Consider the following 17,756-nt stretch of genomic DNA (forward strand, 5'->3'; position numbering starts at 1 on the left):
AAATCAACGGAATGAAGCCATGGGAATGTCCAGGGCTGGCATGTCTACACCCTAGCTATTGCCAGACACTTCAATTGTCATCAGTTCACTATTGTAAGGTTGGTGGAACGTGTTCGAGTTACTGGATCAACACGTGACCGTCAACGTCCTGGTCCACAACGCGTTACAACCCAGACTCAAGACCGCTACATCCGGGTCACTCATCTGCGTGACAGATTCCGCCCAGCGACTCGAACAGGCGCAGCAGTCGTCGGAAGACAAGGACCAGTAAGTGCCAACACCGTAAGACGTCGTCTAAGAGAAGTAGGACTCCGTGCACGACGACCTTATGTTAGAGCTATCCTCAGGGATCATCACCGTCAGCAGCGTTTGATATGGGTTCAAGGACATCAGACATGGAGAAGAGTAGACTGGCAAAGTGTGCTCTTCAGTGATGAGAGTCGCTTTCATCTTTATCACGCTGATGGCTGTCAACGTATGTGGAGACGTCTTGGGGAACGTCTTGCAGACTGCTGCGTCTTCGAAACGAATCGATGGGGTGGGGGAAGTGTAATGGTGTGAGGAGGCTTCACATTTCATCACCGGACCGCCCTACATTTGCAGGGGTCGCATTAATGCTGTAGCCTACCGTGATGATGTCTTGCAACCAATTGTTGTTCCGATGTTTCGAGCGCACCCACAACTTCAGCACTTCCAACAGGATAATGCACGTCCGCATACCGCCCGTTTTAGTATGGACTACCTGGCTGCTAACAACATCAATGTCTTGGACTGGCCAGCCATGTCTCCGGACATGGCACCGATAGAACATGTCTGGGATGAGATTGGACGCCGTCTGTATCGGAGACCACAGATGCACACCATTGCTGCTTTAGAAGCTGTTCTTGTCCAAGAATGGAACAATTTGCCCCAGGCCTTCTTTCAAACATTGGTAAATTCCATGCGACGTCGCTGTACAGCGTGCGTAAGAGCCCGTGGAGGACACACGCGCTACTGACATCTGTGTCGTACTTTTGGTTTTGACCCCTCTGACTTTATACCGTTGATTACAGATTAAACATCCATAAGTGTACAAATGTGTTGTTATTGATGTGTTTCCCATTTGAATATTGTTCACAATAAGAAGCAAAATTTTGTTATACGAAAAACTAAGTGATGCGTTTTCCATGGCGCTCAGTATATGTAGCAGAGAAGAGAGTGTGTGGGGAGTTTTGTGCCTCGTGGCTTTCCCCATCTAACCAGCTACTAATAACGCACAGCATAGTGTTACAGTTGGTTTAGTTGTAAATGACCATCTAATTGTATTTTATTGTTATTTTTGTTACATATTCTTCATATATTTGTCTACTATTCACATATTTGTATCATTTGCTTGATAAAAACGAGAGTATTCTCGTCGAAACGTCGCTTCGTATAAAACTCAGTAATTGTGTATCCATAAAATTGTATAACCTTATTTTAATGCGTGACTGTGTTTATTTAACGTCTTCTTTCACGGGGTTAATGTCGCAGAAGAATTCACGGATAGAATTAGTGTTGCTATTTAAGTGATTTTCTATTCAGATGAAACCAAACTAAATATATTGAAACGAAAAATAAACTTATTAATTCTATTGAAGTATCAATGGTAATATAGTCGACATGTTTAACGAACGTATCAGTCTGTGATTATTAAATGTATATAGCCTTCATTTTGCCTTTCATGGAATTAAAGAAATATTAGTAAAGAAATATTTCATCGATTTGCATGCTAAAGAACATATAATTTTTGAAATGCACCATCTAAGATATCGCAAAAGCCTGTTTTTTTATTCTAAACTGACTGAATTTTATCGCGGTTCTTAATTTATAGGAAGGGATCGGTCAAACAGTTGGATGGGTCAGAATGGCGCATGATTGTAACAAAAATAATTACCAAATTGACATCATTGATTCTCTTAACATGGGTTTAGCTAATAATAATAAGGGTTTTAACCCATAAACTGTGTGTTTATACTCTAAGAAATAGTTATATGTTAAAGGACAATATTGGTGTCAGCCAATATCACGACATGTGTGATAGAACTTGTTAAAGACAATGCATAAATATTAACACAGAGATTATTGCTGTGGTAGATGCGTAATGCTTTGCCTATTTGATGATGAAAATTGTGCTACTATAGAAACATATCAATATATATTTGTTTAACGTTTGTATACAAATACACTTGTCTCATTTGTAGGAACCGGGGGATCACGCTGCTAAGCGGGTAAGACGCTGGCTCGCTAGCCTGGAGGTCGGGGTGTTCGATCCCTGCATTGGCCGAGAAAGTTCATCCAGATTTTCCGGCGTGGTTTCCCCTTGACAGTGATGCAGGGCGGAGGGCCTGACAAGGACAACTGTCTAGTCGTTCGGATGGGACGAAAAACCGAGATCCCGTGTACAAATTGGCGTGCACGTAAAAGATACCTTGGCAGTTGGAATTCCATATAAGAGTAGGCCGTAGTGCCGCTTCCCGGGCAAAATGTCCCTCATAGCACACTGTATGGCGTATGCCCGTCTTCATTAGCCCAGTTTAGGAGCAAAACAGTAGGACGTAAAACCCCATTTCATTTCATTTACTTGTAGTAACCGAAAACAGGCTAATTCCACATGTTGTTCAAATCTGACCAGAACTATAGATAAATCAACATGACTTAAGTATATTTAAAGGGCTGTTTATAAACTATAATTATCGCTTAAAATGTGTAAGTAGAGAATTAATAAAAACAAGGTAATGCACGGACGTTTTCTATTTTTCTCGCGTTCTCTTATCTCGTTACATTCAATTCTTTGTTATGAATTGATAGTTTCAAACAGATATACTCCCACAGTCTAATATTTCGTCTGTTATCGTTCTAACTTATGTTTTCCTTTGGCTTGTGTCACTTTCGGTTTCTTCAAATCTTTGTTACGCATCTACCATAGCAATGATCTCTGTGTTAATATTGTATTATTTGCAATGTCTTTAAAATAAGTTCTATCACATATGTGATAATGACTGACACAACTATTATCCTTTAAAAAGAAGATGGGATCTACGAGTGACCCGTTTTTTGTACGGGAATGATTGACAAGCAGTATGTAAAATATTTTATTACATTCCATTACATTTAATCAATCGATTACCATTAATGTTAATACAACCACGCTACCAAAATGAAAATATAATGTCCAGTTATTTCTGTAAAATTGTACAATTCATTATATTTAGTCGATTACCATTAATGTTAAATACAACAATAAATACAATCGAAAATGTCTTAAATTAAATGTCCAGTTATTTCTGTAAAATTTATATTTAATTAACTGATTAAATTGACTAATAGAAACTTTACAACAGCTATGATATAACATATAAATATATTTTAATCCATAGTCTCTAAATATTCCAAATTAAGTCTCTCTCAACCATCAGCTCTAGCTGGCTCTTGTGGGAACCAACTTGGGGATCACTCCATCGTTGCAGAATGATGTCTAGCAAAGCTAATTCGGCATTCTCTGCAGAAGAAATAATCGGGATGTGATGAAAACAAGCCAACGTCATCTATAATATTTGCTAAAAGTCCTTTGATGTGCCTCTCTTTAATATAACTTAATCTAAGTCGGGAGATTATTTACCATTGATATTTGGATTTTGTTTTCATAATTAAACGTTAAATTATCACTCTGAGTACACGTTAACGTGGACTGAATCGTGACAAATTAATGTCAGGGTTTACGGCAGTTTGCTGCATACAGTCTTAAAATTCTGGACACAAGCTTTCCTAAACTGTGTATATCATCTAGCTGGCTGTGACTTGTTTGATCTGGTAGAACTATTTTGGTAGTAAGCTGGGTATTTACTATTTTCTGAAATATAATTTATTCAGCATTAAAATGACACTACAAATGATTCTTGTATATGCAAGTCAATGCGTACAGGGAGCAGTGACAAGGGGGGAAACCACGCCAGAAAATCCTGAGGAACTTTTTCGGTCGGCCAAGACAGGGACCCGAGACCCGTCGGCTAGTGTACCAGTGACTTACTCACTGAGACACTGCGGCTCCCACTTCTAAAATAAAATATATTTATCATAAACTCTTTTACTGACGTAGTATCAATACCCAATATCGAAGTGATATAAATACCATAATAGCGAAGTAATATAGAAATACCCCTTAGGACGTTAAACCCCATTTCATTTCATTTCAGAAATAGACCTTCGCGTCTGGGAAACGGTAAGAATAAATCCAAAAGTTCTACGATGAAACGTTATAATTCCCAATAATCTTTTCGTGACGACCATAAAGCGTTTTTACGGCCAGATTGAAGTCTAAGTGGGCAATCATGATGCTTCAATGATTTCAAAGTCAAAAACTGAAGCGGTTTTCCTAAACCTTACAGATCTGACATATTCAATGGCGACATGGAACCCTATACGCTGTATATATTGGTCTTGTATTTAATTCAAAAGTGCTAATAAATATTTACCCCATTCTCCAATACAACCAATATATCATCTTCGGTGAAACTAGCCACAGATAGTTGCTGACTATGAACTGCACATAACCCACGCAAAATCATTTCTGTAATACACAGCATTCCATTACATGTTAGCTGCGGTGATGTCAACAGAGTTTTTAAAGGTGTCGAGTGATCAGTTAACCGTACTGTTCCGAAATTAAGGTGTGGATTGTCCCACAATATCTGCAGTTTTCGTAAAAGAGCTGTGTGAAGAAAAAAAAAGTAGTTCGATAAATATTGTATTTGGAAGATTATTACACCAAGATAAGTATCAATTTCGACCACGTTTCTCAATTTTATTCGCTACAATATTTTTAAATATCACTGTATAAATATAATGGATTTGTCATATCGTCGTAGTGTGCTTGGGCGAAAATAGCAGAAACTTGGATAAGTGTTTGGTGTAAGCTTGCTTTTCATTGAAATAGCGTGTTGCATTACATAAATGGAAATATTGTATATATACTACATAACAACAAAACAATATAGCCTACTATTACCAGTAGATTCTGTTTCCGTTCCTTTGCTCTCATCTCTAGTTGTCGTCTTCATTTTCTGTCAAAAAAGACGGTGATTAGTTACAGGGGTGAGTTCTCTTAATATTCTTTATTTCTGTGTAACTGTTAACAGTACTGACATTATCAATCGCCGATGCACAAATTATTGGGTTTCAAAGAAGTTTTGACCAATCAAGTATCTAAACACCCTGCTTGACGGGAGTAGAAAATACTCAATATCTTCATCAATCAAAGTAAGAGGGTCACTGTCGATCGAAATATGTGTGTGTGTGTGTGTGAGAGAGAGAGAGAGAGATTTCGGGACTAACATATGGTTTAATTTCATTGCAATAATTCGCTTGCGCGTAGTGGTCTTTTGCAGTGAGAGGAAACCGGTGGACCTGGAGAAAACCCACGAGTTTGGACAAGCGATCCTACTTCTTGTCGTGATACAACGCGCACGCGTTAACCATTCGCCACCCCCACCCCCAACCACAAGTAAGATTAGAACCATACAATACGAAATATACGTTCTATTAGATTGTACATTAAAGATACATTATGGGAGATTAGATAAAGAGTTGGCAGTTCTCACTATAATAGTTAAAAACTAGATAATATAACCGGAATTTGCTGAAAATTTCAGTCAAATTGACCACTCTGAACCGAGAATTTAGCGATTGAATTTTGGGCTTAGCCTCGATCATCATTATTAAAGTCGGTACGATAAAATACATAGTCTCGATTATCCATTTCTTGATTTAATCATGAATGAGCGTAGAGCAGCAGATCGGATCCTAATCCAGTAAATATCGCAGGGTAGCGATGACATCGAGAGTTGATTATGGCCTGGATAAGTTGATTAATGTCTAATTAATAATTTAGATAACATTTCAGGCCCTAAAGAAGGGCATGCAATAGGCATATTTAGCTCTTGCATAATGTATGTTTAATTTTTATATCGAACACTTACTTTACTTCCAATAAAAGACGTTACACATAGAAATGTAAAAAAAAAATTAGAAGTTTTGTTCTTACCCTATTTCCAATAAATGACGTTACAGTATACAGAAATGGGTTTAAAGCTGAATTAACTGGTAATATAAATACTGCTGTCCATGCATAAACTTCACTATTAATTACCATACCATTAAGTGCCATTAAACCTTTTTCATGAAATACGAAAAAATTCAAACGGTAAATACTAAGTTTTCTATGTGTATGTAATATTATGAAATAAACGTTCGGCGATATTGTCATTAAAGCTTACACATTTACTGTGCTCTAAGAATCATAAAATGTTTAAGACCAAAGACTAAAAATCTTACCCATACAACAAATAGGAAACCAACAGATAAAATTACTGATGACGATAATGGAAAGTTTTTTAGCAACTTGTACATCTCTGGATCGTCTTCCTTTGTTTTGTACAATTGAACTTGATTTAACAATAGCTCTGTACATAAAGAGCTGACCCAGACATATTAATGCAAAGGTAAGGAAGTTGAAGAAGATAAATATTCCAGTAGAAAATTGCCATCCTGGTGTACGTTCGCTTGTTAATGGTAACGCTAAGCATATTCCTTAAATATCAATATAAACAAAGGAGTTAGATAGTATTTTAGTAAATATTGCATTAGTTTTTATAAATGTTTGCTAAAATTATCCTTGGAGGTTACTTGGTCTCGTTAAGGTATTAATGCATATTCTTTTCTCTTGTATGCAAAAATAAAATTCATAAAACATATACATTTTAGGTAGTCCATGCATTGATAAGTTTGGATTTTTGGTGTGTTACTGTAATCATTCATGGAAAGGGTGACTTTTTTAACCCACCTGTTCGACTGTAAAGTCTTCCAGTAAATCCAGTTCCAGGAAGAATGGGAACTAAGGCTGCAATTATGGCAAAACACCAAATACAGCATGATGCTATCCATGACGCTAGTCTGCTTATCCTGAATTGACCAAACGGATACCTGATTATCAAATAACGATCTAGGGTGATCAAGCAAAGGAAAAGTGCCGACGCTTCACTTGATATAGTAGCCAATGCCCCAGCAAACTGACAATATGGACTGTTCCTCCACCATTTATCATTCCAAATATACCGCCCACGGAACATTATATCGGCGCCAGCAATGATAGCCATATAAATACCCATAAGGAAATCAGATATGCCTAGATTTGTTACAAACAAACCATAACCACGTTTGAACCCATCTCTATCATATATTAATCGATACAGAATGACGAAAAAGTTACCAAACAGAGCCATTAGTCCTAAAATCCACATGAAAACCCGCAATTCTTCTCTCCGCATCAAATCGTCACAAGAAGAGAATTCGCCTGCCTCGGGAAGACACTCTCTCACTGACTCTGGTTTTAAACAGCAAAATATAAAATAATCTGTGTACAAATTTTCTAATTTGGATAACCCCAAAAAGAAGCTTCCCGAAAAATCTTCAATATTTTGATTTCTCAGATCTAATCGTCTGACGTTTTTCAAAGATTTAAATGTTCCATCTTCCACTACCCTTAGGGTTCCCGAAGATATGGTTAAATTCTGAAGATAGTCCATGCCTTGAAAAGTATCCACGACTAACTGCTCAATTTCTGTGTTCACTAAGCTTAATGCAGTAAGAGAATGCAGTTGTGCAAATGCACCAGCCTCTAATTTATGAAGAACATTATTTCCGATGAGATTTAATGATTTCAACTGCTGTAATCCGTGAAATACTCCTTTACCAAGGATCTTAATTCTGTTATAACTCAAGTCTAAGACATATAAGTTAACCTGACGTATGAACATCCCCTGGGGAATAGATTTAAGTTCGGTGTAGGATAGATGAAGTTCTCCTAATAAAGCAAACCTTTCTAAATCCAAATTTTGCCAATCGAGTGGACTGTAATTTAAGTTCAGGTAGTTGGTATCATGGGACAACTGTTTGATTTTTTCTGCTACACCATTTCCGCGACAAATGACGTGACCAACTGTGCACGTACATGCGTCTGGGCAAGGGAAATCACAGAGTATTTCATCATCGCCATTTGGACAGTTCTTAACGTTATCACAGATTTGAGAAGCATCAACACATGTATAAGATCTCTCGCATCTCAAAAAGCCTGGGCATGAAAAATTATCTGTGAAAATAGAAAACGTAAATACACTGTATTATTCTTTAAATTTCGTGTTTTACGGAGAACAAGCATAATTATTACTTTTCAATTTGAAATGAAATGAAATGGAATTTAACGTCTTACTTTTCTTTTCCATCGGGGATAATGAAGACGGGCATACGCCATGCAGTGAGTGTGCTATGAGGGTAATTTGGCCCGGGCAGCGGCGCTACGGCCTACTCTTATACTGTCTGTAGTTCTTTTACGTACACACGAATGTGTTTTTCGTCCCATCCCAACGACTATACACTGTCCCAGCTAAGTCCCCCGCTCTGCACCGCTGACAAGGGGAATCTCGCCGGAAAAATCCCGATGCACTTTCTCGGCCAACACCAGGACCGAACACAGGACCGAACACGTGACCTCCAGGTTAGAGAACCAACGTCTTACTCACGGAGGAATAAATTTTGATACTATAGAGAAAATTTAAAGTAAATATTAATATACGTACCACAGTTAATTTCATCTTGATTATGTAAACAATCTGATTTACCATCGCATACCAATGAAATATGTATGCAATAACTCTTACTGCATTTATAATAACCATCAGGACACGTAAAGTTTTCTGTTAATAATAAATATAATGGACAGTTTAGATATGTCTATAGAAATTGGTTTTCACGACGTGCTGATGTTTTTTTTTATTTCTTTCTAATTATTGATGCCGCAACTCGACAAAGATGTGAATTCTGACTTGTAGCAGTCTAACGACTTTTAATCTAAAAATAAATGAACAGAACGTCGAAAAATATATTATAATTAAAATCTGTAATTGACGAAGTAATTTACCACAGTCTTCCAGGTGAGTAAAACCCCGACATCCTTTAAAGTGACCAAATCCGTCTGGAGCAAGTAAACATTTCTGTGATTGTGATATAATATTCTTGTTTTCACACAGAATTCCCTCTGGTTGTCTTTTTTCTGTGTATTAAGATTTACAACAATAAACAACAACAATGAAGCGCTATAACTCAAATCCAGTTACTCAGTGTGGATAATGATAGACTATATATATATATCTATATATCTTTCCTTGTGGGTCACTTTTTGCCACACTTCGGGCGCTATTGAACAAAAAAACACGCTGTGATGGGTGATAAGTAGTGCCCACGGTCTGTGCTAGAAACATTCTGAATTTCGATCGGATTTTACTTATGCCCCAAATGGTCAACAGGGCCCTACTGTTCTGCTCCGACTGGGCTAATGAAAACTGCTATACTATTTATATCGTCTGCCGAACATGCCGAATGTTGATATTTGCAAATACTGAATGGAATTAAACCATAAAAAAAGACATTGTCACTTTAAATTTCTTTGAATCGCTCCGCCAATCGCGATCCGAAAGCTCTTTTCCCACTGCTCCGACTGGGCTAATGAAAACTGCTATACTATTTATATCGTCTGCCGAACATGCCGAATGTTGATATTTGCAAATACTGAATGGAATTAAACCATAAAAAAAGACATTGTCACTTTAAATTTCTTTGAATCGCTCCGCCAATCGCGATCCGAAAGCTCTTTTCCCACTGTGAACAATCACGCCCGTGTTGCGAAATTCCTTTATGGGTAGGGGAGAGAGGGTGTAAATTCTAAATTTCAATAGTTATATTCAATATGACCCATGATCAATCCCTGTGAATTTAAAATTAAACATCTGTAGCGTGATCACACGGAATTGTAGACCGACAATGAAATAACGTACGCCGGCCAACCCAACAGTGACAACAACACCTTAAATACGAGCGCATAAAAATGTAATTTTAAAGTACCTTCTTTACAAACAAGAGGGCCAAGTGTTACCCTCGTGTTTGCTAATCCGGCGTTCTGAAAAAAAGCCATTGTCAATGGCCAAGCTATATATCCGTCATCTGCTAGCCAGTCGTGTTCTCCAACGCCGTACCATGAAGACAGGGGGCGGGCACAAACACAACTGCGTAAAAAAAAGAGGTCTCATTAAAGCTTCAACATGGCAAATACCTTTAGTAAATTGATCGATTTCGCAAAAAATTGAAATCGCCCATGACTTACGATAATTTAAAGTTTACCATGTCTTCTATTGATATGTTTGGGGGGGGGGGGGGTCATCTATTTCGTCCAAGCAATTTATTCTTTATGTATACTCTTTATAATAACTGCAGTCTTTACATTAAAATAATACATGTTTTGCCTTTAAAAATCCACATTCTCAGCAAAATAAACTATGAACAGCAAACAGTAGACTAACTTAAAGACACATTTTGCAAAAGATAAAACTGTCTATGCTGGTCTTTTGTTTGGCAACAAATGATATATAGGTAGCCGCGGATGCGCTGGTTCGCTAACCTAGTTGTCTGGGGTTCGCTCCCGGTGTTGGCCGTCTTCTTTGGTCCAGTCGGTGCAGAAAGGTCTATGATCAACTCTCTTGGCCACTGGATGGTCGAGATGTTAAATGGGTTAGAACATCAGCGCCATATAATCGGATAACGTTAAAAAGATCGTAATACTCAGTAAAAGGACTGACAAACCAGATTTTATTTATTATTATGACAACTTTGTCAAATCTTCAAACACTCATAACTTCGTTCAGAATAAAGTAATTTGACTTAAATTTTTCATTTATTAATATTTCATTATTTATTTGTGAACTAGTATAGCAAGAGTGGTCAGCTCTTTACATATGAAACCAATATATTCCTATTCAGCTAACACAATTTTCTTTTGTCGTAATCTGTATGTTTGCTTAAAGTAGTCCTTTGGACTGGTCAGGGTTAATACGACCCTCTGACAATTGCCAGTTTACAAACGATATTGACCAATTTAAGATGGTGGGTTTTCCAATTCAGTTTCGTTTTGCTTTGTTTTGTATTCCGTATTTTATAGCAGTCAAAAGGGTCATATATAAGGATACGTGCAAGGACGAAACAGAAGCATTATTTTATGTTTCTGGTTATAGGTTCATACTTTTCTGCACCGACCGGAATAACGAAGATGTACATATGCCACGCAGTGTGCTATGATGCAAAGTTTGCTTGGACAGCAACGCCAATATGTACATGGGACATAGGTTTTATTCCCACCCGAAAGACTAGACTCAAGATACGAGGAACTTCTCAAACCCGGGACCTCCAGATTGTCGAGCCAGTACCTCACACACTGGGCCATCATTACTGCCAAGTCGTAAACAAACTAATATAAAACTATGTAATTCGTCACTTACTCGCTGTCGCCATCATCGCAGTTGTCTGACAACACACATGAACAGTTGTTTCTCTTAAAATCATTTAAATTATGAAGTGCGTGTAGTTCTGGTCCAATGATAAGTGTTTGTAAACTATCCATATAATTACATCCGATTTTCAGGGCCTGTTCACAATTCAAATAAATGTTATTGATTAAATTAATGTCCATCTTGAAGTCGGTTATTGTAGCATACGTGCTTTGACTGACTATTGACATCCCCTCTTTAGAATGGTGAAAAATATTTAATACATGGTTTTCATCACTAAAATCACAAGCTACGTCATAAGTCACATCATAGGCTACCGGTTCTGTCAAGTCTGGCTTTACAGATTGCGTTACCGTATACGTTCCAGTCTTCCTATACCCATTTTTATAATAATCTAAACATGAAGTAAACTTTCTACTGGAACATCCCAAGATCTCATCTTCTCCTGTATTACCCTGGCAATCAATCTGGCCATCACAGACCCATGATTTAGGTATACACGAACCTGCATAGCATTGAAATGAGTCAGTGGAACATCCATCTGCAAAAAATTATATCAGAGCTTTAAAATACATGGTGGCCTTACTTCTAAAGGTACGAAACCGGTAAACACGAAGTAACCAAAAATAATATCAAACCTTTAGACACTTGTTATAATTCTAAAGGTAGAATAAGCCAGTAAACATGGTGTTGCAAATAATAATATCAGAGCTTTAAAACACACAGGGAAAGGTACGAAAAGTCAACAACAAGTCTGTAGCTATTTTGAAGCACCTTTCTCATCCACCGCGATATATCGTATATGAAAAAAGACAAACCACAACTTTCTTCATCAGACTCATCTCTACAGTTGGCCACCATATTACATCTTTTATTTTCTTTTATACATTCTTTATTTTTACACTGCCATTCTTCTGATGTACAGTTTCTAGGCACTATATAATTAAAGAGGTATTATATAAGATTAAGGTAAAGAGCTGGCTGTTCTCGCTAAAATAGTTCAAAAATAGATAATGCAAAATGAATATTGAAATTTTCATTACCGAGCGAAATTATCAGTGTTTGTAATTTTGATAAGATGTGTGCAGTGATTGTTTATTATCGTAACACTGGTATATTCGAGGCTAAGCCTCGCTTCTCCATTTTTAAAATTGAATCATTAAATGTCCGAACCGTTCTAATCTACTTAAAATCGGAGCCTACCAATGGCATCGCATGTTGATTATAGTCTTGTCATGTTAATAAATGTCTAATTAATAATTTATATAACATTTAAGGCCTAAAGAAAGACGTGAAATAGGCAGATTTAGCTCTTGCATAGTGTCTGTTTACATAATGTCTATTGTTTAATCCAATACAACAAGCGAAATATGGGAGCGACCATTTTGACGGGAAGTTTCTGTTACTGTTGGCATATTGCGTTGCCTGTTTACAAATTTCCATCCATAGCCCACTCCATGGCGTTTCTCCGTCTTCATTTTCCCGGTTGGTGTAGAAAAGCAAGATGTTAAACATTACAAACAAATGTAATATTAGTATCATATTCTGATTTTATCCAATCTAATTTTAAAGTGTTCTTCAGTGAGTTTAACTTTTTAAAACAACAGAAATGCTAATATTACCGCATTCCATTTCATCAGAGTTGTCACCACAGTCGTCTTTAAAATCACAGTAAAAAGCACGAGTAACACAGCGACCATTTTTACAAGTGAAGCTAGTATTTGGGCACGAATAGCTGAAATCTAGAAATGGAAGGAACAAATAAAGAAAAGAAAAATAATTTTGAAGGACTAACATAATTATATAAACTACATTTAAGGGCAGCCTTGGAGGCTCGGTAAGTAGGACTTTGACTTACTAAGTGGTGCCCGGCGGGGTGGAGGGGTCTGACAAGCAACTGTCGTTCGAAACATACAGAAAACCTCGGCGTGTACGTAAAAGAACCGTTGACGGTTGGAATTCGATGAAAAGCGCAGAGTTATCTTCCCACCATGGCAATTACATTAAATTGAAAATTAATTTTTTATCAAACGCTGATGATTTCATAAGCTCTAATGCCTCTGTAATGCAATTATCCATGACTATAAATGTTTTGCTTACCACAATGATTTTCGTCACTACCGTCTTTACAATCTTTGTTTCCATTACAAACAAATACTAACGCTATATATTCTAAATTATCACACATAAATGCATTTCCTCTCTCACTGAACTCGGGGTCTTCTTTCTTTATTATAATATTACCTGTATATAAACAAACGGTTGCCATACAAGATACGCCCACATTTTGCAAGAGATGGGCCAAGAACAAACTAAAAAAAACACCCGATTTTTCGTACAATCGGGGGACATAATCCAAGACGTTACAGTCCTATATACGCAAGTATCGTCAGCAACCTATATTTTAAGTTTCATTAAAATCGTATAAAAATTGCGACCTTAAGTGGACCCACAGCCGTGGTATTACATAATTCTACACTATTTGCGTACGAAGAGCGGCCATTTTGTAGAGCAGTTTTAGTCCGATTTTCACGAAATTCGAACTCAACAGTCATTAGGGTGTAACGGTGCTAAAAATAACCCCGATTTTTCCTACAACCAGGGGCCATAATCCAAGAAGTTACGGTCCGATACGCATAAGTATCGACAGGAACCTAAATCGTTGGGATATAAACAAATGTTTATATTATTATACAAGTCTCGTCAATGTCCACAACTTTAGTATTACATGTACATTTTGAGTTTAGAACTCAGTCGTCATGATGGTGTAACGGCGATATATACTAAACAGTAAAAAAAACCATCAGTACGGTTTCAAATTCAGCTAGGCCCTTTAATCAAATCATTCGACAAAACGACTTACTAAATGGATCAAAGCAATTTTTTTGTGAACAGTATGTTGACACATTAGTGATTAATTCATCGCAATTCCAAGACATTACGAAAAGGTTTATAGTCTGTACACAGTCTATACATCAGTATCTGATGTGTCTGTACATGGAGTGGACCAGACGATTGATGAACGCAATTGACACCTGGTACCACACTCTTAGAAAAGCCTGGCGCAATCCATCGGCTGTGTTTGGTCTCGGTACGACGTTATTAAGCTTCCTCTGAATATCGAATATCAAAGGGAACATTTTATCAAATTCCGTCAAAATCGGATAAAACTTGTGACCTTTGTTCACAAGCTACAAACGCGAGTTTTCGTACAATCAGAGGTCATAATCCATAAATTCAGTATCAAAAGGAACCGAGACCTTAGAGATATAAACCTATATTTCAAGTCTCGTCAAAATCGGATAAAACATGTAAACTATAGAGTGTCCACAAACAAACTCTGGACGGGCGGGCGGACCAACAGGGGCGACGACAATTCACGTCCACAAACGAACGAAATTGGATATCAATATGATGTCCGTTCCAACTAATCTTCAATAGAAGGCTTGATCTCGCTTTAACTTCATGTCTGTTCTAAAACTCGCGGTCGTTGCTTCACGAAGATGGGTCTTACCAAGACGACTAGCTTGATCCACACAGAGAAAGCTTGCATTCTTGGGAGCGGCCATATTTTCAATATAATTATTGTGAATTTGTATTGAATCATTATTTCGACAACTGGAAATCAATCTAGTAGTAATTTTGTATTACAACTCACGTGTACTCTCTGCATGTGAATGTTGTGATATTTGTCGTTCACATATAAACTGACTACCAAGGTTATAGGCACATGCTACGTTATGCCAGGAATTTACAAATCTACTGGAGGTTATTCTCATCAAAACACAGTCTTCTAATCCCACTCCATTTGGTTCGTTATCAGCCCTATAAGTAAATATATCAATTACAGACACAAGGAGAATGTAAATTACGAACGTTGATTGTTATTGTTAACCTTTTGCTTTGTTATGTCAATGCCACATATTCCGAACGAAGTGGGAAAACATAAGAGAGCATACATCGGGAGTAAATGAAACCAATTGTCTTACATTGTGCTGCGTGTGTCTAAAATATGTTTGGCTAAACTCCGGACGAATAGCGCTTAACGTCGAGATAATTTTAATATAAGAAATTATTTACCAGCTAGTAAATGCCAGTGGGTTACCATTTTCCCATCTCATTTCACCTCCTCTCTTTCGTAATCCTGATGATAAAAGAAACAATATCTTATTGTGCCTTTTGTATTTACAAATAAAACAGTAAAAGATGGACTGGTTTGCACTTTGCAACCTTCTGAATTTTATCATAATAATTATATAATGCCGTTAACAATTTTGCGATCATTTCGTACACAATTCGTACTTTCTATGCGTGGACTGTAACGGTATGTTCCAAGTGACCGGAGAAAGTGTGTGCTCAGATGCGCAGGCTACACCAAGAACGGTTGCCGATATCAGATTGTCACCCAACAGAACAAGTCACATTTTGATTCTCACTTCTCTCACGTTGCTGGTAATCGTCCAATCTTTATAGCATACGTATATTATTGAAAGAAAGTCCAATGATTTTAAGTTACCAATATATATATCTTGCGATGAAAGACTCCATTTTGTAGTCAGAAAGTAGTAGATTTTTCGGGTTTTTTCTGCATTTTCAAGGCAAGCAAGGTGTCCGCCGTCATCTCTACAAATCACTGATGCCTGTACCCAAGATATTCCCTCTAGCCGGTTGTATAACTTGTAACAAGTCTGTTTATAATTAATCCACCCTTCTGCACATTCTATGCTACTATTTTCTACAATGTCAAAAAGAACAAATTCAACAAAAAATTTTAAAAAAAAAATGACAGCTTATTCTAACCTCCATAGTAAAGTGTCCGTTTTGATCTTTTATCAACATAACGAAAGCTATTTTTTGGTTTGAAATTGGCAAAAAGTCAATTAAAAACTCTGCCAATCATGATACTAAACAAGTTCTACGCCCATCATTCCGTGACTTTCCATACCGGAGCTATGCCCCTTTTCGAAAACCTTGCAAACGCGTTATAGTCTTTATCCGATTTAAAGCATTGAAACAAAGAGTGGATGAAGCCTATGGATTTTCACAATTCTCCACCCATCTGTTGCAAAATATGGGCGTATCTTGTTTGATTAAAACAAGTACATGTACTCAAATTAAAACAGGGTATACTGTCACATTTTGGACCACTTCATACTACTTATTTTTGGAAGCTCACATTGCTAAAAATCATAGTTTTACTTTTGTATTCGATCTGTCGATGAAAAATGAAAAGACAAATTTACCTTCCTCTTCTACATGTTGATCCACGGTCTCAAATGAGTATTTGAAAAGGAAACCAGTTCCTGGTTCCACAAATCTCGAAGAGTTAAGCGTATTAAAATCAACAGTGAGTATACCCCAGTTAGAGTATATAGTGCTGGGTGGATGATTATAGTTGCAGTAACGTCCTATTATTTGTTTACGTTTCAAATGATCAGTATCACTAATAGTTACTGACCCTTCCAGACATGTTTCATCTGTACTCATAACGTTAAAGTTTAAAATCTCTAATTTCACATAGTTTTGTTTCACAACAGGGGCTTCAATACTCCATCGACATGTAAGCGACCGCTCATAATTATTTGGAAAATACATAGAACTTAAATAACCGCACTTTTCATTACATTGCTGAACCTTTGCTGAACATTTAAAATCGTATACATAATTACATCCGCCACATTTTTCTATAACAAAAAAAAAATAAATAAATAAACAAAAAACTCATTTTTGCGATCTATTATTGCTAGATTTAAGTCGTCGTTGGTGTCGTGAACGGTGTAGGTATGCTATTACTACAAGATTACTATTTATATAACATCTGACACCACTTATCGTTGAACAAGTTTACAAGACCAGTTTACACGAATTACTTATTTCGTTTAAAAGAATTAGTTATTTCGTTTAAAAGAATTAATTATTTCGTTTAAGAGAATTAATTATTTCGTTTAAACGAAATAACACTTTGTATAAATGAAAAAGTATTTCGTATTAACGAAATGATATTTCGTATTAAAACGAAATAATTAATTCGTTAACACGAAACAACTAATTCGTTTAAACGAAATAAATACATAATAATATTTCGTGTTAAAACGAAATAATTAATTCGTTTAAACGAAATAATATTTCGTATTGAGGTAAAAACATTAATATGATTTCCTTAATACGAAGTGTTATTTCCTTAATACGAAGTGTTATTTCCGTAATACGAGATATTATGTCGTTTAAACGAATTAATTTTAAAAAAAAAAAAAAATTGTTTACACGAATTAACTATTTCGAATGATATTTCGCCAAAACGATTTTTTTATTTCATTTAACGAATTAATATACATGTATGTTCAAACG

General features: G+C 36.6%; 1 protein-coding gene across 1 annotated transcript; it reads right to left on the reverse strand.

Moving 5' to 3' along the window:
- Positions 1-3,406: 3,406 nt before the first annotated feature.
- On the reverse strand, positions 3,407-7,465 carry LOC126828005 (G-protein coupled receptor GRL101). Its single transcript, XM_050557587.2, has 6 exons — positions 6,860-7,465; positions 6,352-6,606; positions 6,062-6,189; positions 5,027-5,081; positions 4,494-4,729; positions 3,407-3,871 (listed from the first exon to the last, which is right to left on the reverse strand). Exons 1-6 carry the CDS (start codon positions 7,341-7,343, stop codon positions 3,731-3,733), a joined length of 1,299 nt encoding a protein of 432 aa, XP_050413544.2. The 5' UTR covers positions 7,344-7,465; the 3' UTR covers positions 3,407-3,730.
- Between the last annotated feature and the right edge of the window lie 10,291 nt (positions 7,466-17,756).

The sequence above is a fragment of the Patella vulgata genome, chromosome 7 (assembly GCF_932274485.2).
Source record: "Patella vulgata chromosome 7, xgPatVulg1.2, whole genome shotgun sequence".
Taxonomy (NCBI): Eukaryota; Metazoa; Mollusca; class Gastropoda; family Patellidae; genus Patella; species Patella vulgata.